We start from the raw sequence: 26,583 nt of genomic DNA, 5'->3' as shown, positions 1-26,583 counted from the left end.
GACTGTGTCCGTATCTGTGTTTGCATTTGCTCCGTGTCCACACTCATGGTTGTGTTTGTGTCTGTTTTTGTGCCTGTGGTCGTGGTCCTGTCCATGTCCATAGCCATGTTTGGGTCTGTATTCATGGCTATGACTATATCTGTGTCTGTGTCTACATTTTCTCTGTGTCCAAACTCGTGCTCGTGTCCATGGTCATGCCCATGGTTGTGTCTATGTTTATGTTCATGTTTGTTTGTGTTTGTTATTGTGTATACATATGCTCCACATCTACATTCATGCTTTTTTTTGTCTATGTCTGCATTCGTGCCTGTGTTTGTATCTACATCAATATCTACCTCGATAATCATGTCTGTGCTCGTGTCATGCCCACATCTGTGCTCGTGTCAACATCTACATTCACAATTGCATTCACAAGCGGGTTTGGATAATGATCTAGAATGACATAAATTAAGTCATCATCCTAAAACATGTGTTCCACGTGGTGGCGAAGGTGCAAACTCTACGTGCCCGTGTCGTGGCCACGTCCGTGCTCGTGTCAACATTTGCATTCACAAGGGGGTCTAGATAATGATCTAGAGTGACATAAATTAAGTCATCATCCTAAAACATGTGTTCCACGAGGTGGCGAAGGTGCAAACTCTACCGATGGTCATTTGTAGGAACTTCTATAAGCGTTCAATTTTGTTGTTTACCCTCTAGTTGGGCATGGAACCTGCCTGAATACATTTACTCTATGTGAGATATTTCATGGAAGTAACGAGATCCACTTTAGTTGTGACGGTAAGTATGACAACATGAAGACAGTGGATTTGAGCATTGAAGCAATGTATGAGTGGTTTCAATGGGAAACAAGTAATATAGCACAACAAAAGCTTGATGGGAGTGTTTATATAAAAATGGCGTAACAGAAAGTTTGATGACAATATTGATATGATGCAGAAGAAGTTTGATGGTGATCCGCTCACTTGACTGCACGTTTGTTTGAGATCTAGGCATTAAAGGTGTTTGGTCTGATGCATACATAAATTGAAGTATTGTCATTATTTGATTTTAAAATAATATATATTTTGTATTGCTGGCTTTATTGGCAACCAACTTTGATGTTCATACAATCTAGAGTTCTATTGTTTGTCTATGCAGATTCGATGAAAGCGTGTATAATATATTTGGTGTTCCTTTATTTTTCAAGAGATTGTTGCCAAGAAACTTTAATTGCAACATCTAAAGTATTTCATTATTTCGGCATTAATTGATTGCGACATCCAAAGGCAACAATTTTGCATTCATTGATCCTCCAATGAAGGCGACTTATCATTACTGAATGGATTGCATCTTGGCACCATAGACCATGCCCTCGCATGGTACAATATATTCAATAAATGTACAACAAATCATTCATTAGATACTATAAGGTGTCTCACCCACAACCTCCCATGGCCCCAATAAGATCTCATCGTACAACAAGGAATACTGCATAGACAGTAGGAATACCATACAACCTTATATCGTACATCCTAAACGTACTCCCAAATTTGGTCTTTGACACTTGTTGCCATCTTCTTTACGACCGTCGGACTCTCAAGTCATTACTGTGGTGCTTTCACTCAAGTACTTCCCTCAGGTACATTCCCTCGAGCGCTTCCCTCAAGTATTTCTAGGTGATTTCCCTCGGGTACAATGGCACATGAAGTGTGGTGGAAAACTCGAATGTGTTGTTGGGTACATTACACAATTAATTAATTTAATTAGTCAATTTATTAAAGTTTGGGGACATTACAGTCCTTCCAGCCAAAAGATTGCTTGTACTCAAGCAATCCGCAAAGTCCAAGATCCCAAACCATGCATAGACATTAGTATCCATGTCCATTGAAATCTCCATGTTGCATCATGATCACATACGCACACTTGGATGTGGCTAAGAAGAGTAGATCTTCATCAAGCTTCCATTGCTCCACTCTGATATAACCGTTGCCATGTCCAAAGTCATTACCATTTGACTGGAGCCAATCATCAAACATATCAATGCTCAAATCTGAAGCTTTCCTCCTATCATTCTCTTTCAAAAAATGGTCTAGAATCTCAAAGCTTAGGTGCAACTTATTCTTCCTATGAGGAAGCCACTCATATGAAGAGATGGAAATCATGCACAGCTCATGCCTAACCAAAGGGTAAACTACATATTCAACCAACTACAGAGATTTTTCCTACAAGGGATCATTACTAGAGTTTGTGTCCTTTAGATCCTTGCAGTTGTCTTGAAAGTTTAGGTGTTCTCCACTTGAAGAGACAATTGTTGTCTCTTGCTTGTCCATCTCATCCTATAGCTCTGATGAACATGGGAACTTGTCTTTATCTTTCTTTGATTTAGATTGGGTTCCTAATTCAAGATCCAACTCCTCTTTTCTTTTCCTAGCATAGTACCTATCAAAAGGATTCAGTAGCCTTTGATCTCTGTAGGTTCACTAGAGTATTTATTAAAGATTTCGATAACCTCCTCATGCACAGGTATACTTTTTCCTATCACAAGTATATATTCTTGAAATGTCAAAAGATTCTTCCTCTTCTAATATTGCTTAACCGTTATACCGCTGTAATATCCCACTGTCCATATGGACACCCAACACAAGTAGCACCCACTCATGCCTTGTATGGAGACAGTTTGTACTCACACTAATATTCCCAAATGGTCTTGACTACTTTCGTACGACAACCTAACTTCCAATCACCTGTAGGACAGGGTTCTTCACCAATGTGTGCCTGCTCCACAAGAATATTTCCATATGGTTTGAATGGCCAATCTAGCCCTACATATGGCACACAATAAATCCCATCCAAAAATGGTCAGGTATACATCACAATTAATTCAAATCTCCTTTGTGCAGCATAGTTATACGAATTGGTATGTGGCCATGGAAGTCAAAAAGCCATTGTATGATAGAACTATGTCTTGTAGATGTGAGAGTGATCATAGTCACCTCCTTGCCTTACGTACGGTCTAACAATTGTATGTCCTCAATGGCCCTCCTTTCACCCGGATTATACAGTATTAACATGGATAGACTAAACAATCATCAACTCGATGCACCAATCACAGGTTTGGAACTCTATAAGAACAAGAAGACCAAAACTCTCAAAATATGTAGAAATGAATGAAGATTTGCACATGCAAGAGATATTCAGATTATAATGGTAGCACTTTAGATTGCACAAACTCATAACAAGAGCAAAATAGGGTGAGAAGTTACTCCCACCGAAACTACATACCAACTAGGGAGGGTCTTTCACCTCCAAAATGGAAGACAACTAAACTCCAACAAGAATTTGCATATACAGAGAAAATACCAAATTTGCATGCCCACAACAATGACTAGCTCAGTCTTATATATGATTGAGAAAATTCCCAAAGGATTACAAATGTGGCGAGACAACCAAGACCAGCTAATAAATTAAAAATGGGCTCAAGAGATATTATTATCAAGTTTGTGGATATACACAAATAATCTTAATTTAACTATTTAGTATTATATTATTATTTTGGCCCTCTTTTATTTTATAATAAATTAATTAATAAAGAAATTCCTTTTTAAAATATTTGGGACCACATGATTAATTTAATTAAGTCACTTTATTAAAATCAGGGACATTACATGGAAGAATCCCTCCTTTATAATTTACAAGTGAAATGATCAGCACCTTTCATAAGATTTGACTCACCACTTTTCATTGTTGCCTTTGAGAATAATATATTACTCTCCCAACTGATCTCCCATTATGATGTCCTCTTCAAATGGCACCTTCTCCTCTTTAATACCTCCTTTAAGTGTAGGGAGTCATTACACTTTCATTTGTTAATTCCCTAAGGAAAGGATTGTGCCCTTTAGTTATAACAAACTACATATTATCTAATATTGACCTATGTTTTTATAATAAATTAATTTATATATATCTGCACATATCCCATTTAAGATCTGCATATCCTCTTCTTCTAGATCTACATACTGTATTTTCTTCTTTCCTTCTCAATTCTTATTTCAGATCCCTCATTCTTCTCTAAGTTTTCTTTAGATCTCCTCTACTCCCTTTCCTCCATTCCATTTGATTCTTCTTCTTCTTGATATCTTTTGTGAGTAAGGGTCACACCTTTTCACCAGGTCTACCCTTTTAATGGTCACACCTTTCACATTTTCTGCCTTTTGAATAAGTTGCAACCCTTTTAAAAGAGTCGATATTTTTCCTTCCCTTTCCATCCTAAATTACTATGCCCCCTCTCTCATTTGCAGATCTGCAAATGAAGTCTCATATAAACTCTTCCTCCCCTCATATGCACTCTACAATTTCAAAATACTTTTTCCCAAGAGTGGTGTTTCATCTTCTTTCTAATTGCTCCTTAACTAATCTTAATTGCAGCTCTTTTATTTTTTATTCAGGTTTATTTCTAAATTCTTGTCCAATTTCAAAAAGGGGACATTACGCAAAAGATATCACAGTTCTATGTCATATAATATTGCTGTCCTTAACTTTAAGAACTAGGCAATTGCCTTCGGAAGACCGCTATCTTTGTGTTTATAAGAACTAAATTGGTTTTCAATCTGATTTAATATCTGATCTGAATTTGATGGGCCAATTCTTCTATGATATAAATAGATTATACCAAAGGTTTGATCGTTCAACCAATAAGATTGACAAACATATTCAGAATAACAACATCAAATAATTTTTGACTTCTTAGAGATTTGATATTGTATCTATCTGATAAGGAAGATGATAATATTGCTATATAAGCATTATATTATGAATGGTTCAGATAATGGATACAAATATATATAAAAAACAATATCTTCGATATCAACAAAGTTGTTAATATTATTAGAATGAAAAAATCAAAATTACGATGCTAAGGGATCCAATATGATATCAATATATAGGTTCTGATATATTTCTGAACCAAACCTTAATGGATTGAATGGATTACAAATGCAATCGTTAGTGTAGCAATCATTTTCAAGACTAATACAATTATCGATGTCTTGAATTCTTGTCCATCTTAATTGTACAATTCTTGTCTATTTTAATTGTACAATGATCTTTTTATGAAGTTGTTTCTAATTGATTCTAAATGCACAGATGTTTCTCTATCTTGCCAATGGCGGATCGATACCACCCTTTTTCAAGCGTTAAGACTCTTTGAGAACTTTGATTCTGCAATGCTAATAAAAACCGACCTGATTCATACCTTTTGAAGAGTGATTGACCTCCTTTAATATGTATTAAGGGAGGCATGATGTGAGAACAAAATCACAACTCTTTCATACATGCCAATAGTAATTTAATTAATTAATTCTTCCTTGGGTGGCGTTAATGCAAGACAGCAACAATATTAATCCTTCACTAATTATTGCATTGATTGCCAACTCGTGCTAATGTGAGCATTAAAATTGTATTTGTTATGTAAAATGATGGATCGCTGCATTCAGCAAGTGTATGTCTCAATGAGAGCAAAATTCTTTGTAATGAATTTGTTGTCTTCCTATTGCTACTCCAATGGACATGTTCTACAGAAAATCATAATGTCTTACAAATAAGACGATTTTCTAAGAAATAGTATCTCCTTCAACACTTCTTTCGTGGCGTTAATTTTGTATCAATCAATTAGTTCGAACCCTACTGCCCAGATTCGGCCCTTGGTTCACGCGGGTTTGGATTCGCACTCAAGTTCGTTGCATGTCCAGGCAGAAACCTTATTTTGAGTTGTGGGTCCACGCCAACGCAGTGCGACAGTCCAAATAAATGCCCTGCCTGGACCCGCAAAGAACCCAAACAAATCCTGGCGATCCCATGGTGAACCCAGAAGGACCTACACCGAACCCGGAAGGACTCGCAGCAAACCCAGGAGGACCCACAAGTTTCTCTTATTTTTGTGTATATGTAATGGATATATGTGTGTGTGTGTGTGTGTATAACACAAACCCACCCACGAACACAAATGGGAAAAATAAATTTGCCCGAACACACAAACCCAAACCCAAACTCGAACCCGTCCTAGAACCCAAACTCGTAACTTAGATTACTTCATACTCTTGTCGATTAATACAAACAATCATTGTCTTATTATTCTACTATACTTACTAAGTTCACCTCTTGTTTCTACTATTGAGTTAGTGGTATCCAAGGCCTACCACACCTGGACCATAAGAAGTAGTAACATGCTGCCCTGTTTTTCCTTTGTTTTTTTGTGTGTTTTACAATGGTTTTTAGATGATAAACAAAGGGCGGATAATAATAATAAAGTAACTTGCAGCAACTTAACAGCTTAGAAAACTGATAAAATGAAGCTAGACAAGTCCATGTTTTATTTCTAATCTAATACCACACTCTTCATCAAAAGTAAGAGCAACCTATATTACAAAACAACATTACATATCTAATTCAAACATACCCAAAGAATGTAACAATGAAATAGCTTGAGCTATTCATGAAATTTGCAAACTATCACTTCCAAAATGGATTTCAAACTCCCAAAAACTCCAGCAATGATAGACAAGATTATAACAATGTAGTTTCCCTCTTTAGGCACCCCCAAACTGCTGAAGAAGACACCAAAACCCTCACTGACCAGCTCTAAAAAGATTGCACCCCTCCTTTGCAATGCACATCCACCAAAAGAAATGATTGAACAGCATATCCTCCTTTATTTTTTTCTTCAATCAGCCTCTAAGAAACTAATAAGCAATAAGCCTTTGTCAAAACAAAAACAAACTCCTCAAGTACACCCTATTGTGACGTCTAAGATGAAATCACCGAGATATTCTCAAGATTGTGTCTTTCAACAATGTAGAGAATGTTGCCTATAAAGGGTTTTGTCCTCACAAACCTCAAGCTGAACATGTCCAAATCCAAAACCACATAGAGTTTCCTCAAAGAACATATCAGAAATAATAAACTCAACATGCCCAAATGATAGCCCCCAATCCTCGTTTTATATCTCCTTAGCCGCTTTTCAAAAAAAAAAGTACTCCTCTTTTTTTGGGGAATGTTTTTTCTCTTTTGTTCATTGTTTTTAGAAAGCGCTTCTTTTTATTTTTCACTATTTTTTCAGGAATGCTCTTTTTGATTTTATCTAATAAGGATCACCTCCCTTTTTAATCTTCCAATGTAGCATTAGATTATAAAGGAACAACCATTAAAATAGATCACCTTTGATTTAGCATTTGACATCTATAATCCTTTCATTAAATAAATTTAAAAAATGATAAATTTCAAACATTAACTTAACTTTTATAACTTATAAGTCACTTTTAAGAATCCTTAGTAAAGTTAATTAAATTAGGTCAATAATACACACAATTAGCAAGAATGGTCAAAATGCATCGGAATTGTGATGAAAGATGTAAACAAAATGTTTGGGTGACAAAAATCGACGCTACCCCCAAAATCTTGGAGCCCAAACTAGAAGCCGAAAATAACATCTAAAGGCATCATATGACTCCTCTAAACCCTCTAAGTTCATTGGCAACATCATATTACCCTTTTGAACAACCTAACACAAAACTAGAAAATGACAACTGCACTACTAGAGAATCTAAAGGATATTACAGATGTTCTCATTCTTGTTTTATAAACCAAAAGTTGGAGAAAGATATTACAATGAGAAAAACGAATTCCAAAGCTCCCTTCTATAGCCTCCCAAAAGGGTTCGACCCTTCCCTCCTTTTCCTTCATTAAAAATTTAATTAAAATTACTTATCTTTCAACATGGGTGTCAATGTTTGCATAAGGGACCCTTTTTAAATTTGAATGTTTAACTTTAACACCCATACAGTCATTTTTTAAAATATTTTAAAGTATAAAAGTTAAATCTTTAACTTTATAATGATAGCTTATTGTTAATTTAAAATCACTCGACTATAATTAAATATCAAGATATTGATATCCACTACTCCCACCATCTTATAGATGCTTTTAATCTCCTTTAAATTGTCGTGACTGCATCGTTGCATCCTTTTTTATTACCTCAATAAATTATTAATGATTATGAATATTTTGATCTGAGTTTGATTCTTCAGCAGGAACTTTACATGAGGTCAAAGGGAAAGATATGCTGGGAAAGGAAAGTCCAACAAGACAATGAGATCAAATGAAAAAGGAAAGAATAAGTAGACTGACATACTTATAAGGACACTCAAATGTTTAAAAATCAAATTAAATTTATAAATGACTAGAAATGCACCAAATTTAGAATTCTTCAGATCTTTTGGAAATATAGCGAATTGGGGATGGCATAGGTCAACATTTAGGAATTTTTCACTTATAGATGATCTGTAGACTATCTAGGATTGGTTATAAATGGTAGGTTTAAAAGGGTTAAGACACACAAAAGGGATGTGCTCAAGCCAAAAAAAGGAAACCAATTTGCATATTTCAATGTCTTAAGGATATATTGAAGTTTAGCTATGTATTTTCTTTTGCCTTCCTAGTGAGCTATAATATTATGGTTTCTCTCCATTTGCATGTATATATTTTATAACAATAATATTAAAATAATCATAGGAGTGAGGAAAAAAATCTCTATAATTAGAGATTTTCTGGATATGATTAATTTGTATGCATTTAGTTTAAGACATTGGTCATGATATGTTGAAGGCATATATCATTTGTTTTACAAATAAAAAGTGCATAGCTTTGTGCCTAGGTTGGAAAGGAAAAGTTGTTTGTTGCAAAAATCGTGACCATTAGCAAAGGCGCTTGTTTGGAACACAAGCACAAGCCTAGCAATGATGATCAGCATTTCAGAAATACAAAATATATCTCACACAAAGGTGCATACTTGTAACTCTCAAGAATCAAAACTCCTCAAACTCTCAAACCACGGTACTTGGGTGCTCCAAAAAGAGTAGCAAAAGTGCCTCCTAGAATTTCCTATTCTTTACTTCTTTTGCACTCTATCTCATTGATTATAACCTTAGGATCAGTTTCTTTGGTCTTTGAGTTCGCCTTGGGATGAAATTTTATAGTGCATTTGTCCCTTTCTAAGCAACTATGGCCTTGCTCAAATGACTCTCTACAAGAAAAGCACTTCTTCCTTTTGTGCTCATTCTTAATCTCTTCATCCTTGTTTGGTTTTGAAGGAAATTTATTGATTGAGGGGTATCTTTTTGCAAGGATTTCTCAAGTTGCTCTGTCAATGCACTCTTACAGTGCAATTGCTTCTTGTTAAATTGAATCTTTCAATTTCAAATCCCTTTAGAGAGCATCTTCTAATCTCCCCAATTTGAGCCTTAATGATTTGCCCACTTTTAGTTCAATTCTAGGGTCCCGTAGGCTGATTGATAAGAGAAATGGAGATTACAAAGTTCTTGAATAAGAAGTGCAATATTTAATGATTATCTTTTGCAATGAACCTAATCAGCAGCACTAATCACATTCCAAAAGTGCTTTCAAAGTTCTGATTTAATGTTATGTATTAGAACTCTATAATGTATACATTGAATCTTATAAATGTTATAATATGAACGTTTAAAATTTCCTGTATTTTTTAAATTCTCATATTTCTTGAATAGTCATCCCCTATGACTGAGCCAAAAAATAGCCATCCCCTATTGCCTCCATAAAAATGGCCTCCAAACAAAGTGTTCTTAAAAATGTATCCTGCCACCCTTCCTATCCCCGTCCCAAAAACATGGAGTAATGTAGTTTAAAACACAAGAACATTATAAGATTCACAATAGGACTGGTAATGCATTTTAGTTCGAAGAAATAAGAACATACTTACCATATCCCTCAAGATCTTTGTTCACAAACTTCATCAAATAATCATTAGTGCTAAGATTTGCATCACTGAAGTAGTATTCCACCTGCAACACTAACAAACTGTCATTAGAGTGAACATTAACCAATCAAGATGATGATCGACATGTCTACTACCTTACAAATGTCTAAATTGTAAAAGTTCTATTCTACAAGATAACAATATAACTAATGAATAAGTTGAAAGAAAATTATTAACTCAAGCAATCATTTCAGTAATTGACATCAATAAAACATATAAATTTCAGTAAATTCATGATATAACTATATTACAAAAAATTATAGAATTTTGAAGCTTCAAGTGATATGCTACTAAAGTTGTACTTTGTTTCAATATCATGGTTGCTTTTTTAATAATTAATTCTCCTATCTAGATTACCCAGATTCACTACTCCAAATGAAAATTTTTATTTTAAATCTGTAAATTCCCTTTCTATTTGGGTTAACCACTTAACCCTTTGACTAGATGCCACAAGTAAGGAGATTCTCTTCCATTAAACTTACCCAAATTTATCTTGTTTGTGGAGTATTTTGAATCTAGAGTTGGAAGGAGTGAGTTACCCAATTTCAAGACAATATTTCTTCTAGATAGAATGTGCTACCTAGTTCAAGACAATATTTCTCCTAGAAATTTGATCTTAAGGATCCCAATAAAATAAAGAAATAAGAGAATTTTATTACAACAATTTATCTCTCTATAATAATAATTCCATTATCTCTTCCAAAATGACCTCCAATTATGACTCTTTTCTTTAGAAGTCTCATATAAATTGATAATTTATCACCATGCTTATCAAACGTTCCTTGAATTACACAACTAAATAACTTTTTCCACTCTATAAGGATAAAAAAACACAAATCGTACAATAATATAAGAATGCATCTTTTCACTCAAAGTGAACAAACATATTAGTGTTGATAAATACTCACATCAGCTTGGTTTATAAATTTGTAAATGTTCTACATATATGTTTCATCTCTCAGATGTTTCTTCACTTGGACCTTCCCTTTCTTTTTATATAGAATTTTCCATCCTCTAGAAAAAAAATCTTTCTTTTTCTTCTCTTGGAATCTTCATTTCATCTAAATTCTTTTTTGGACATCATTGTACAGTATTACCTAATACCTAAGTTATTGGTACAAATACCTACAAAACTCAATAAGGTAATTTGCCTTTTGTTGATACAAGCTATATGTGGTTTCCATAGTTTGAAGAATCATTTTATCATAGTCCATGGTTGAACTAACAATTTTGCAAGAAATAATAAGTAAAAAAAATAGCATACGAGCAGTATAAAAGTTTAGGATTCCTAAGTTGGCCTATGCCCTATCAAAGTTCCATGTTGGAAAGGTCCTATCAAAGTCCCCCAATAGAAACAAGGCTCAGACAACACAATCTTCCACCAAAGATCTAAAGAAAAGTGGCAATATTTGTTCAAAGTGTTGGACACAATTTCATACTGGCTTAGTAATAAGGTGATTCTACTCAAAACTCTAAAAATGACTTAAGCCCTGACAACTTTTGTTTTTGGCATTGGTGTAGATACAACCTACCTAAAACCCTACTTGGAATAAGAGAAAAAGTGGTAAAGTTTGATGAATATTCCACCTACCATGTAAAGGTTGGATTAACTGGCTTAATGTTCTGCATTGCATGTTGGCCACAAGAAACACTTTTTTTATGACTAAATCATTGAATAATTCCACAAAATTTGTAAAAAAGGATATAGTGGTCCAAACTTCCACTTGAGAAAAGGATAAGCAAGTCTAAATGAGAGGTGCACTTTTTAATTAGCCTCAACCACTAAACGATTTTCCTCAAATAAGTGAGAAAATGACTTGCTTGGATAGGATTTTTTCCCAAGTGAATTGACGTGCATTTTATGTGTAGTTTACCCATTGGAAATATCTACCTAGCTAGGTCTTGTCAAAGTAGGCCTTGTCATTTTTTTAAAGGACGTAGTGGCAACAATGAAGAGAATCTCCATGCAAGGGGAAAAGTAATACAGCTAACAAAAAATTCCATGCAAGGTAGCTTGGTGCACTTAGTGAGTGGTTCAACCACTTAGTGAATGAGATTGAATGAATTTGGAATTCATAGATTGAGAGATGATTGATTGAGTGTTAAAGTAATTTATTGGTCAATGATGATGGTTAAATGATCCTTGAATGCATGTAATGATTTCTCCTTCATACATTATTGGTGAAAGGGTCAACACCTTTCATAAGAATTGAGTCGCAATATTCCATTGTGTCCTTTGAGAATAATATATTATTCCCAAAACTTTATCACCCTAAGATACCCTCCTCAAATGAAAACTTGTCCTCTTTATATCTTTCAATGTGAGGAAGAGTCGCATCTCTTAATAAAAAGTAACACTCGCAGTGGTCACAATCTTTCACAACTAACCTTATAAAGGGTCACAACCCTTCATCATTGCTTCCCCTTTGGAAGGTTCTTCCTTATTTTCCTTTCGTTCTTCTTCTTACATTAATCCTTCCTTAATTCCCATGCTCCTTTTATGCAGATCAAAACTATCTTATATCTCATAAGAGAACTTACTATGGTTACCTTCTTGATGATGACCCTTCTTCCATGCCTACAATAAAAGACTTTCCCTCCTATTTATAGCTCCATTATGTAAGAATCACAACCTTTCATTATTACAACTCTTCATCCTTTATGCCCTATGAAAGAGTCAAAACCTTTCATAACTACAACCTTTGAAAGAGTCACAACCCCCTCATCGGTCATGTCTTTTGAAAGAGTCACAAACTTTCTTGATTACCACCTTGTGGGAGAATCCTTCACAATCTTCACCTTTTAAAGGAGTCAATTTGTCGTTCTTTTATCTCCATTAGTTATCTCTTGATTCACCTTCAAACCATGCCATCTCTTTATACTTTCCTTCAAGTTTGGATAGATTTTTCTTCATTTGCATCAACATATTATTTTATATATGCATAAAGTTCGTACAATTGTGCTATAAACTCTTCTTACAATTATGCCTTCAACCTTTCTTTGATGTTCTTCCCTATTTTCTTCTCATTTCCAAATCTGCAAATGTAAGTCTAATATAAACTCTTGCTCCTCTCTAATACACTCTAAAACTTCTTAACATATAAAAGACTTTCCCTCCTATTTATAGCTCCATTATGTAAGAATCACAACCTTTCATTATTACAATTCTTCATCCTTTATGCCCTATGAAAGAGTCAAAACCTTTCATAACTACAACCTTTGAAAGAGTCACAACCCCCTCATCGGTCATGTCTTTTGAAAGAGTTACAACCTTTCTTGATTACCACCTTGTGAGAGAATCCTTCACAACCTTCACCTTTTAAAGGAGTCACTTTGTTGTTCTTTTATCTCCATTAGTTATCTCTTGATTCACCTTCAAACCATGTCATCTCTTTATACTTTCCTTCAAGTTTGGATAGATTTTTCTTCATTTGCATCAACATATTATTTTATATATGCATAAAGTCCGTACAATTGTGCTATAAACTCCTCTTACAATTATGCCTTCAACCTTTCTTTGATGTTCTCCCCTTTTTTCTTCTCATTTCCAGATCTGCAAATGTAAGTCTAATATAAACTCTTGCTCCTCTCTAATACACTCTAAAACTTCTTAACATATCTTCCCAAGAGTGGTGTCTCTTACACTTTTTGATCGTCCCTCAACTAATTTTAGTTGGTTCTCTTTATTTCTAATCCAAGTCTGTTTCTGAATTCTTCTCCAAATCCAACCTAATTATTCCATATTTGGTTTTTCAGTTTTCCTTGTTCCATCCATGTCCCCTTTCAAATGAAATCCTCTCCCTTTTAATCTTATTTGAGAAAGTCACAACTATTCACCATATGCCCATTGACCTTTTATTAAACTTAACTAACTTTTGATTATATTTTATAATTATTTATTCATGTATTTTAATATTTATTTTTTTCTTTATTATTATTTATCATTAAATCTTATTTGAGAAAGGGGACATTACAAATGCATAAATACTTCTTCCCAATTCCAAATAGAAGATTCAAATCCTTAGAGAAGACTTACAAAGTGAAGAATTGTTTGATGGTGAATGGCATGATTAGAAATGCTCAGAAAAGCAAACGATGAGTTACGTGGTGCAAGACAATTTTTGCGCTTCAAAAGTTCTTTTTGTTGAAGTTTGTAGCTGCAATAGAGATCTTTATCTCTGCTCTTATAAAATGGAAATATGTTTGTTATGACCATTATGGTCACCTTCGGCAGAAATAGACATTTGTGAGAATATTTAAGTTAATATTATATAAAAAGACGTGTCATGTGTCATGTGAAAGGCATGCATATGGAAATGTGAAGTGTTAATGTGTGGAAATATGAAGGATCTTATTTTTGGGACTTAGAGATCTTCATGTGAAAGATGAAGAGTCTTATGCGTTCTATTTTTGTTAGTGTTGGGTATATTGTAAATCAATCAAGTGAAAGCCTTGTACTATGAACATTTCTTGATCAATAAAAGAGATATTTTGCTGGTGTGGCTGGGTTTTTCCCTTCAAGTGGAAGGGTTTTCCTAGGATAAATGTTTTGTGTCTTCTATGTATTGTCGATGCTCTTTGATTGTTGTTTATCTATATTTCTGGGTCAAAACATTAAAACCTTTTCTCTAGGCCTCCGGCTATAAAGCATGTCTCGAGAGTAATGGTGAAAATATCTTCCTCCTTTCGAAGACGAGAAAACAAACCGATCAAAAGCTTGTTCAACCTCATCAATATCATGTACCCCCAACTTGATGTAGATGCAATCAAAATGATTAATAACTATTGGACCAATTGCCTAGATATCCAAAGGAGATGGAATAAACATGCCAAAATCCTCTAGGTAAATTGCTCAGATAGTCTCCATGACTACCCAAGTAGAAATGGATGGTTGTTTTGTTTATAGCATAGAACTACTAGAAAATAGGCTAATTCTGTGAGAGTTCTTGATAGTTCAACAATAATAGTGTGGTGTATCTCTATAGGGATTATAGAAACTACTTGCATTTGAGTGCTTGATAATTCATATAGACTTCAACAATAATAGTGCACTGTATCTTGATAGGGATTGCATTGGTGTAAACAAGGCATTTTACCTTGGTGAATTCACATATGGGTACTGATTACACTTAAGCTTACTTAGGGACCACATAGGAGCTTTTAGGAGCATTTCCACTTTAGAAGGTGTTATCATGTGATCACATTCCAAGTTATGTGTTAGACTCCACCTTTAGTGCGCTTATCATTTTATCACTCTTTTGTTGCACATACTACACATACTTTATTACACATTATAGGGTAATCCACTTCTGGTAGACATGTGATTCCACCTTGGGTGGGCGATAAGTTGTCTCTTCATTATCATGTAGTGAGACAATAACAATTGTCATTGTCTCTTTCACTTCTTGTACTCACTTTGGTTATATAACAAAGGGGACTCTTTTACAATATTCATTCAAGTTGATTATAGTTGAGCTAATCAATCCAGTTGGTTCATTGCATTGCATTATTGGTAAGAATACAGTTTATTCTTGTCATAACCATTCTTTCTTGTTATTGTGCTTTCCATTGCCTCTAGATCTTGAGTGGCTACCATCGTAGCCATATCTCACAAATTGGCAACATCTTGAAATATGATTCCAAAAGACAAATCAAATAATCCAACTTATTCCTATCAATTGCACCATAAAAAATAAATAATAGATATCCAGATGACACTCTAAAAATAACACAAAATGTCAATTGTTGACCAAGTTGCTAGAATGTATTGATCCTCCTGTGCATACATTTGTGAGGAAACTCATTTGGTGGTTGTTATTGATTGTGTGGCTTTAATAAGTGCAATTACATTGTGTTATTATTCTAGGTCATGAATAACAAAAATATGGGACTTCTAAAAGCATCTGTGACAAAATAAAACTAAAGAATGAAACATTGCAAAAGCTTAAAACAAGGTTTCTGGCAAAAAACAAGAAACACAAGTAAGAAAAAATATTGATACAATATAACTATTTTGTACTTCTTTTTCCTTTTCTTTTTCAATTCATACTGAAAATACTGAAACCCCCATGCTAGAGAGAAGTGGGGATATACAATGAGGACTCCTTTAAATAGTGTGAAAAATGAATAGTAACAATTTTGGTACAAGGGTATTTATTAAGAAAAAAGTATAGTGGAATTCAAATATTGGCACACTCACAAGTTGCAATGCCTAGTTACAGTTTCCTCAGAAAGACAATGATAAGGCAAGTACACTCTAGTAGAGTGGAAGTTCATGTTAATGTTTTGGTAACTTTAGTAGGATAAACCTATGAGATCAAAGAGAAATTAATATAATTATATATATACAACTATAACTAAGTTTGCCATTATATTAATTATATTGATGAATAGACATGTCTCATGAAAGGACATGTCTCTTCTCTAGGTTTATTCCTCATACAAATACAAGAGGACAGTGCCATTTGGAAAACACATACCAAGAATATAGCAGTGCTTAGTACATTTGCAGCGATCCTCAGAAACTTAATATGGTATCAGAGCCAAACTTCAAATGTAAAGAATAAAAAAGGGGGAGAAGATATTCAAGGAATAATCGCAAAAGAAACATAACAAATAAAGTGATATAAGCAAATAAAATTAATAAGGGCGAACAAATGGGATTTGAACCATCAAATGGGAAGGAGGAATCAGTATGAAATGAAGGTCAACCATTAAGAGTTTGCAGCGGACGGGAAAGGGAGGTTAAAACCGCTCACTACAAGTATAGGTAAGAGAAAACAAGTATTCTACAGACTCTCCAGCCTATTGAAGATGGTAGAAATTATATAAAACGATGGAATGGAGAATCACGTCAGGTCTTCAACCATCCCTTTAAGGGTAACATTTCCAAAAAAATTATGAGCGGTTACGCAAGAAATTTCGCTAAAGAAGATTACAAGTGTAAAGCTAACTATGTGTCGAACTGGCTTAAATAACAAACTAATAACAATGCCAAGTCACGGATTTAGGGATAAACGGATATACTCAAGCAACGCAGGTAAATTGATCTTCAACATCTAGATATGTTTGCAGATGATCTCAAACGTAGGTCCAAGTTAAGAAGAATCTCAAACCAGCTAAATACCTAGTCAGTTACCATTCGGTGGAGAGCCGCAGAACTTATACAATCAACAATAATTCATATTGGACGATACATATAGGAAGACCAAGGCATCAAACACAGAGAGATAGAGGGAAATATGAAGGAATAGGATAATCTTTCAACCCAGCAGTATATTCCATGGTATTCAAAGATTATTGAATAGTTGATACTCATATCTGTAAATTGCCTTTTCACCACGTTGGAAGCCCAAACATTAGAAAGCTTTAGATAAATTTATTCCTAGCGTAGACCATTTACTCTCTCCACAAACACTTAAGAATGACAACCAAAAGCTACATCAAATAGGGAGAGAATGTTCAACTTGCAGTTTATGGAATTCCGAGAATCTTACAACAAGCACTAAAAATAAAGGAAGGTCTTCACATAATACAAAGAGAAACACCTAATGAGTACTGCCAGCAAAGGTAACATGGATGCCATTGGAATAGGAGGAGAGTTCTAAAGATTTTACGCATTGGAAAACTCCCCATACCAACACCAACACATTATTGGTACAAATGTCCACATCACCGGTTGAGTAAGAGGACCATGTGCCCGATAATCCCATAGAAAATCTGTCAGATGTTGAGGTAGGAAGAGGGAGATTGAGATTCAGAAGAAGCCCGACATTTCATTAGAGGCAACCTTGAAAGAGAGGGAGCAAATAGAGGTTATGATTCAATCAACCTTTGATGATCTCAATCATATTGATTCAGAGGGAGTAAACCATGTTGAGAGGGATTCTCCAGTGATCAATAAATTGTAGCAATCAAGAGGACTGTGATTCATGAATATACCCCGTGATTATGTGATTTTAATGGGCCTACCCCCTGTGTACATCATGAACAACTTCCAAATGATTATCACTTGTATTTGTAGAAGTTATTGAAAGGTGACGATCTTACAATAACTTTTTTTCTATTGTGATGGATATCTTACAATGTTTATGCAGATCATAATAGATTATACTTTGCATGGTGGATGTTTATATGCTAAGCGTTGTTAGCCGACTGGATGGTCCCGGCAGTGTTTCTGTAGCCGATGGATTGGCTGTCGTGATGTTCTGTATTTTGTAGCCGACGGGTAAATAGTTTGTAGTGGATGCAATATTGTGGCCGACGGACTCCTTCGGGAAGGTTCGGCGGTAGTATTTATATCTCGTCTGGGATCATTGTAAAGCATCAATCATCTACTATTGTGAATATTATGAAGCCTAATGTATGTCTGGCATATGCGAATATAATTCTGCTATTCGTGTTCGTGTCCATTGTCTGTATGTGTTGATTTCTTTACCAGTACGGTAAACATTTGGTGTCGTTGCCTTATGAATCTGGAAGGTGGGAGGAATGAAGATTAATGCCAAATCAGCTTAACAAAGATCGGAATAAGGTCAAGGAAAAAGATGGAACCCGTACTGAGCAAGAGAATTTAATTCTGGCACAGCAAGCCAAACACCGACGGAGATTTCAGAAGATTGCCGATGGAAATCGGAGCGCGAAAGAATTGTTGGAGGAGACTCAGCAGCGGGTGGAATTGGTGGAAAAAGCACGAGAGGAGTTCTTGAATTTTTGTTCGCCGAGGGAGGAAAACTCAGACAGAAGAGCATCAACTCGCACGGCTCGCAGTGCCGAGGGAGCACGAGCGTGGAGTGACCTCTTTGTCCGGGATAGACTTCCGCGGGAAACAACTTCAGAGGATCCTTCTTCTTCACCAAGGTTCGCAGCTGTCGACACCTCCGGTGCGGGAGTGCAGACTGTCGGTGTGGGAGTGCCGACCGCCGGTGCGAGAGTGTCGACCGCTGGTGTAGGAGTGCAGACCTCCGGTGTGGGAGTGCAGACCTCCAGTGTTATGGCAGGACCCAAAGAAAAGCTGCCGAAGTTTGAGGGCGATGGTACAACGGACCCCATCGACATTGTAAGACATGTGAGACGATTGGACGGGCAAATGGAATCACAGATGCCAACGAATGGGTCAGGCAATTTTCGGCAACCCTACAGGGTGTGGCAATTGATTGGTTTTCGGATACGGATCCACAAAAGCTAGATACCTGGAATAACATTAAAAAAGAGTTCCTGGCGGAATTTAAACTCTTGCGGGATGATAATGAAATCGTAGCAGAGATTTTCAATACCAAACAGGGGAAGCACGAAACTGTCTGCATCTACGCCAGGAGATTAAAAGACTTAATAAACAAAATGGAAAGCAAGCCAGCGGACGGATTGTAGAAAAGATGGTTTATGGACGGCCTACGCTCGAAGTTGCAGAGGAAAATGAAAATTGTGCCACCGTCGTCACATGTGGACGCGTATAACAGAGCATTGGACCTTGAAAGCAAGCAGAAGACAAAGAAGAAGAAAACTAGCTCCTCTGATTCTGATGACGACGAGTCTACCGGAGATGATAGCAGCGACGATGAAGGTAGCAGCAAGAAGGTTCGTGCCCTACAGAAGGATATGGTTCGCATGATGAAGGAGTTTAAAAATATGCAGAAGGAGCCAAAAGGCAGTGAACTGTGGTGCACGGAATGTAAGACCAACGGTCATACTAAAGGATCGTGCCCGAAGAACCAATTTTGTGACATTTGTCAAATCATGGGCCATTCGACAAAAGACTGCCCCTTTAACATGAAGACAAGAGGATCTTCGCAAGTGCTTCTCACACAGGAGGCTTCCCCGTCGGGTAGTAGCGGAAACACGAATACTACCGGTGCTACATCCGGAGGATACAGGAATAATAGCAGAGGGCAAAATAACAATACAAATAATAACAATAATAATGGGAGCCGAAGTCAAACTCAGTATGATGCAAACAGACGGCCGATTGTTCAATGCCGAGCATGTAATTTGTGGGGTCATTTTGTGCGGGATTGTACAGCGGCAAACACACCAAAAGTATTATGTAGATGGTGCGGACCCGACGATCACAAAGATTCCAAGTGTCCAAAGTCTGGAGTAAACTTGATCACTGTCGGCACGGATGTAGAGGAGGTTCTGGCAATTACACGGAGGCAAGCGAAGGGAAAGAGAAAATTGAGGGAAGAGCAAGCAAAAATTGCAAAAGCATCGTCGGCGGGGACATCTCAATTGAAGGACATCACCGGCACCTTGGCAAGGAACTTCGCAGAACAAAACATTGTACGACAGATCTTACAAACAGAGATACCTGTTAAGATAAGTGACCTCCTTCTCACAATGCCCCAGTTACGGACGACCATTCTGAATCATGCACCATTTTCGAAAGCAACGGAGGACACAGGAAGGGACAGTAGGGAAGTGATGACAACAGACCCAATCCTGCTGGCACTCACATCCGGACGGCATCCGGCGGTCGTCGAGATGGGGATTTTGGGAAATGTTTTGACAGAGACAATTGTTGACGGAGGGTCCGGCGTGAATGTCTTACCGGAGGATACCTGGAAGAAGCTGGGGAAGCCGACGCTGTGGCCACCTACATTCCAGTTGCTTACGGCGAACCAGCACGGGATCAAACCGTTCGGAACCTTGAGGGCGCAACCGGTAACTATTGGTACGCAACCATTTTTATTGGATTTCGCAGTCATTCCATTGAAAAGAAAAGGATATGATGCTATTCTGGGACGGGATTGGTTGGTGCAAGAAAAAGTAAAACATGATTGGAAACGAAATACCCTATCAATGGAGGGCGGAGGCAAAAGATTCACAATTGACCTGCACACACAAATGGTCGGCGAGGAGGTAGCATCATTAGATTCAGAAAGTGACTACGAAAGTGATGATGAAGGAAAGAAGAGAATGGAACCAGACGAAGAAGGAATATTGAGACTAGACGGAGGGTCGAATGACGACGACCTAGACTTGGTGAATGGCCTTTACCATTGGCAAATAGAAGACTACGAACTCTTTCCGAGTTGTAATATGCTAAGGGTCGACGAAGGTGAGAAAAAGGAGGAAAATGAGTGTCCGGAGGAATATAGAGAAGCAGATGACGCAAAGGAGGTTACGGCTGAAGAAGGGAAGGACATACAATACAGACACAAAAAAAAAAAAGATCCCACCATTCAGTACATGGTGAACAGAGCGCACAAGAGGAAAAGAACGCATCACACCATAAAATTACTTGAAGGGTACCGACAGCAAGAAAATAAGCTAGATGCGCAACGACCGCAGGCACAGTGGGCGACGGAGGTAACACAGAACAGACATAAGGCGTGGCATGAAAAACTCAGTAGGTTTCAGCCGGGGCAATTGGTACTCAAGTACGATCGAGGTGTTCCGCGGACCTCTTCCGCGGGAGATGCCCGGCCTTGCTGCAACCCTGTGGGTTTCTCATTTCCGCGAGCTTCTTTTTTTTGCCGCCTGTAAAACAATCTCCCGCCAGTGTTAAGCAATCTCCCGCAGTGTTATGGTTTATGTTTTTTTGTGGCGCTGGATGGCAGTTTGCAGGGGAGGGTTGAGATAGAAGCAGTCAGAAGTGAGGAGCTATTAATTTTTTTTTAAAAAAAAAAAAAAAACGACGACAGAATCAAATTGTTCAGAATGAGTTACAGATGATGCCAAAGGAAAAGGGACGCATCTGTGGTTGCCAAAAAGAGTGTAGAATCGGCAGAAAATGGCAGAAATGGTGTGTTCCGTGCAGTTTTGTGTTGATTTCGAAATGCTAATTTGGTCTTGGCGACGCACCCGGGGCACTGCCCCAGGACCCCGCGGGGGCGCTGCCGAGGACCCCATCGGGAGCGTTGCCCCGTGGACCCCCAATCGCTGCAAATATCAGTCGTGGGAGTCTGACCAGTTGATGAAGACCTGGGGCTGCTGCAAGCATAGAGTGTTGTGTACCAGAGGCACTTGGAGTAGGTGTTGGTTGTGAGGCTGTCTTGATGGATGCGTAGAGAGCTCGAGAGTTGGAAACAAAGAAAGTAGCGTGGGTGGCTATCAAGGTCAGCTTGAGAAGATAGTATTGTGTTAGCAGAGGCTACAGATGCAACGGGATGAAGTTGAAAGTGATGTGACAAGAGCAGATTTTTCTTGTTACAGTTAGTCCGTTAATGTATTTTGTTTGTTAATCTATCTCAGATATTTTGTAATTGTCGTCCGGAGACGACTTTTCTTTTTGGGGGGGGATGGTGTTAGCCGACTGGATGGTCCCGGGGGTGTTTCTGTAGCTGACGGATTGGCTGTCATGATGTTTTGTATTTTGTAGCCGACGGGTAAATAGTTTGTAGCGGATGTAATATTGTGGCCGACGGACTCCTTCGGGAAAGTTCGGCGGTAGTATTTATATCCGTCTGGGATCATTGTAAAGCATCAATCATCTACTATTGTGAATATTATGAAGCCTAATGTATGTCTCGCATATGTGAATATAATTCTGCTATTCGTGTTCGTGTTCATTGTCTGTATGTGTTGATTTCTTTACCAGTACGGTAAACAAGCGTTATGAGAATGCATGTGCACATACCTTATAAACATTTTTTAGTACATGGTGAATGTAATGCAAATTGATGTTTTGGAGGTCATTACACAGAGTATTTGGTGAATATCATGCAACTTGATGTTCAGGAGACCATCTCTCATAGTACTTTGTGAATATTTTTCATCTCAACATTTGGAAGGCCGTTACTCAAAGAGTATTTGGTGAATACCGAATATTGTTATTCTAGAGAACAATACTCAAATGTGATATCAAAATCGTGAATATCATATGTTAATATTCTAGAGACCATTGCCTTATTGAGTACATGGTGAATATCAAGTGTTGATATTTTGAAGACCACTACTCAAAATTTTGGTGATATCATATGTTGATATTCTGAAAGCCAAAACTCTCGATATCATATGTGATATCAAAATGATGGATATCTTCTGATCAAAGATATCTTTAAAATTCACCATACCTAATATTACCAATGGTGTAATACGTGTCCTGTGTTTATCCTCCCTAGCTAAGAGGGAGTGTTGATATTTTGGTAGCTTTAGTAGGCTAAACCTATGAGATCAAAGAGAAATTAATATAATTACACACACACAGATACATATACATATACAACTATAATTAAGTTTGTCATTATATTAATTAAATTGATGAATAGACATGTCTCATGAAGGCACGTGTCTCTTCTCTTGGTGTATTCTTCATACAAATACAAAAGGACGTTGCCATTTGGAAAACACATACCAAGAATATAGCAGTGCTTAGTACATTTGCAGCGATCTTCGGAAGCTTAACAGTTCAAGCAACTGTAATGAAAATATATCCTGGCAAGCCCAATTAATGTTGCCTAATGAGGGAATAATAAGAACAATTCATCACATGAATATTCCAAACAAAAATATTGGCTAGGGAAAAAAAACCATCATCGGTGCAGTATCTAAGCTAAGATTCTTCTGCAGCCATGGCAGTGGAGAAGCATTGGTGATTTATGTAATATGTATGCTTCTCAACAAAAATTGAGGCAGTAAAAGAATACAAGTGGCACAACTGTAATAGCTACTTCAGATGTTATTCTAAAGATATAATAAGGTCTACACAAGGTGTTGAAGGAGGAATACATGTTGTTGTACAAAAAATTTCCTCAAGAAAACCAGAGCAGCCAAATGCAAAAGTAACACAATGGCAATCTAGTCTGCAACTTTATAATTTGAATCATATATTCTGCCCCAAAGTTCGTAATCCTGAAAATGGGAACCTGAATTACCCACATTCCATTGTCTGTCTTTTGCCCCAGTAATGGTATGTGAAAAAGGCCAAGAGAGGCTTAAGAGTAGAGGGTATGTATCTTTCGCACAGCAGGACAATGGAAACAGCAGAAATGTAGTCTACATTGCAACATGTATAATGACATTAGATCAAGTTAAATAAGTAATTTTGCAACAACATCTTTGTTATTTGCTGAAGTGAAGGCTGAGAGAATGGAAGAGTTCTTCATCAAGTTGAATAGTAGAAGATCAGCACTTCACAAAGTAAAATTAGGAGAATCTGCTGTCTCATGGATCATCATGGTCCCATGGACATTAAAAGTCTTCTATTCTCTGGTATTCTTTGCTGGGTGCCTATAATTTAGCTTAGATTGCAATAAGTTCAATCCATTCTAAATTTTATAGATGTACTAAAGTAAATAGCCTACAAAGTTTCTCCCAACTTCCAACCAAAAAGAAAAAGCATGCCCAAATCTTTTTATAGAGCTTTCAGAGAGTGAAACCAATAAAAAACCCTACCAACCCTTCCAAAGACACAACAAAAACGTCTACAAAGTGCAAACTCATTTCAACCAAAATAGAAGGGGTCAACAAAATCATTATGTAGAGTTTCTAAAATTGTTCCCATTTGACACTCTAAGAGGAGCCATAAATTTTTGCCTGAAATCCAATTACCCCCACAAGGACAAGATATAATACATGGAAAAGATTTTTTCCAATTTATGAAATTAAGAGATAAATATACCTGTTTAACAATTTTCTGCCTGAGTTCTTCGGTGAGGAAACCACCCTTGGATAAAGAATTGGAACTACCATTCCCTGTATTGTCCGCATTGGAGGCTTCATGATCACCATAACTCTCAGCAGTACAAACAGCAGCAAAAAGATGAGAAGGGGTCCTGGGGGAAGAAGAAAAGGAAAAGGAAGGCTGACCCAGTTGAGAAGAAATGCGAGAGAAGTGACTTGATAATCTAGGCGTTGAGTACAATTGAGGGTTGGGTTTCTGGGGAATCGTAAGGCGTGGCAGGGATGATTTGCGGTTCTGCTGAAGAGAGGAAATTGTTGGACCCTGAAGAGGGGAGAGGGAAGAAGAACCTCCTCTTGGAACAAATTCAGGAGCTTGTGCATTCAGTTTTCTTAGTGACACTGGCTTCCCCATTGCTACTGCAGGACAACAAATTTAATCTAATTTAAATATAAATGTTGCCCGGTGGCACATTGAAGAAGGTGCATAGTTTAACAAGAGCTATCGATGGGATTGAACTATGCATAAAACCAAAATAGTAAAAACAATAAAAATCAACAAAATATTCCATGAAACGAAAGCGTACCTGTGGACCCATCGTTCTGTGGAGAAGACCCAATTTGTGATCCACTCTGTTTATGAACTTCTTCGGGCTCGGGGTCTCCTGATCTATCCCTATCACCATTCTCCAAAGATTGCGAAGTAGAAAGTTGACTCTGGTGTTGTTTTGGTTGCCATTGGTAGCTCTCATGTTTTTGCTGCGGTGTGTGTAAGCTCTCTTGTTTTGTTGCATGTGGTAGCTCTCTTGTTTTTGTTTTTGATGAAATGGATTGTAAGTCTGAATTTAATTGCAGCTGATGCTGATGCTGATGTTGTACATATTCATGGTCCCTAAATAAAGAATGGTGCGCCATGATTGCAATCGGTATAGTAGAAGATTGCACATATATGTATATTAATATACGTTGAATCTGTATTCTATAATTCTTCCTTGTTGAATATTAATGATTTATATTTATTAGTGTGATTTTAATGCTTCTCTGTACAGGACACTTCTGTGCCAGATGAAAGACATTATAAGATAGGTTGAACAATCTAAACACAGAGAGTAGACAATAGTTAATTAGTACAGGCTAATTCTGGAACATCAACTTCTTCTTCTATGCAGTTATTCGTCTCTTGGTCTTCTGAGATTTAGTTCGAAGAACAAGAAACTCTGTAAATTATTAAACGGCCCATGTTGTGCAAATCTTTGTAACGGTCTGAATTTTGGAGGATGTTGAATTTAGAGAAAACATAATTTCCACATTTTTAATCACGGAGTTAGTTTTGGTAGCGGCCCTACTTTTAGTTAATGCGAGTAGGCTATTTCATAGTACTATTCGCATTTGCCTAATTTCCCTGAATGTTGGGGATCTCATGGGGTTAATTAGGATGAACAACTACTGTGCCAAGAATCGTGGAGAGAAGCGCGGGAGCAAAAGATCGTGGAATTTGAGAATTTTTTTTGAAATTGAGATCACCTGCAAGTAAAATAAAAATTTCACCGTGCAAAGAAGGGTATGAAGTTTTAAATTTGGTTAGCCGAGATTTGTATCGAGCATGTGACATTATATTCAGGAATAAAAAGATTAGATTTTGGGCAAACTATATTTATTAAATTATTGAATTAAAGAGGTATGTAGGAGTTCATATGTAGAGGTTTACGAAGAGGGAAAGGGAGAGATGGAGACGTGTAGAGAAAGCGGAGTTGATTTCAAGATTGAGTTGAGATGAAGATGAGAGGAGATTGAAAGCATGAGGGAAAAATAGAGAGAGGTACAAAGGGAGATTAAGATAGGGAGATAGAGTAAGAGAAATACATATGAAAAGAAAGAGAGGGGGTGAGGAAGAAAGAGGGAGAGATAGGGGAAATCGATATAAATATATTAGGAAATATAAGGATAGTCAATTAGGAGGAGCAAAGAGAGAGATGATAACTTGAAGAAATAGAAAGATGGGGAGATAGAGATAGAGTGTGTCTACGTGAATGAGTGAGATACACGAAGTGACATATAAGTAGTAGTAGATAGAAGGAAGGAGGCAAGGAGGGGGGAGGTATGGGAGAGAGGGTTAATAAATATGTTCAATAATTTTTTATATGATAATAATATGTGTAGTAATTTATAATATTTACAAATTGTAATTATCAAATATG

General features: G+C 36.8%; 1 protein-coding gene across 1 annotated transcript in view; it reads right to left on the bottom strand.

The window, feature by feature from the left end:
* Nucleotides 1–25,969, bottom strand: part of LOC149551638 (la-related protein 6C-like) — a 65,470-nt gene extending 39,501 nt beyond the window's left edge. The window contains exons 1-3 of the mRNA XM_089789718.1: nucleotides 24,973–25,969; nucleotides 24,387–24,805; nucleotides 9,770–9,851 (exon numbers count right to left, since the gene is read on the bottom strand). Coding sequence (XP_089645844.1) covers nucleotides 9,770–9,851; nucleotides 24,387–24,805; nucleotides 24,973–25,300 — 829 coding nt within the window. The 5' untranslated portion in view covers nucleotides 25,301–25,969. The remainder of the gene's footprint in view (nucleotides 1–9,769; nucleotides 9,852–24,386; nucleotides 24,806–24,972) is intronic.
* Nucleotides 25,970–26,583: the final 614 nt, after the last annotated feature.

This window comes from Cupressus sempervirens, chromosome 6 (assembly GCF_028749045.1).
Source record: "Cupressus sempervirens isolate cs-2001-9-10 chromosome 6, ASM2874904v1, whole genome shotgun sequence".
Classification (NCBI taxonomy): Eukaryota; Viridiplantae; Streptophyta; class Pinopsida; order Cupressales; family Cupressaceae; genus Cupressus; species Cupressus sempervirens.
This window is presented reverse-complemented; position numbering and strand designations above follow the sequence as displayed.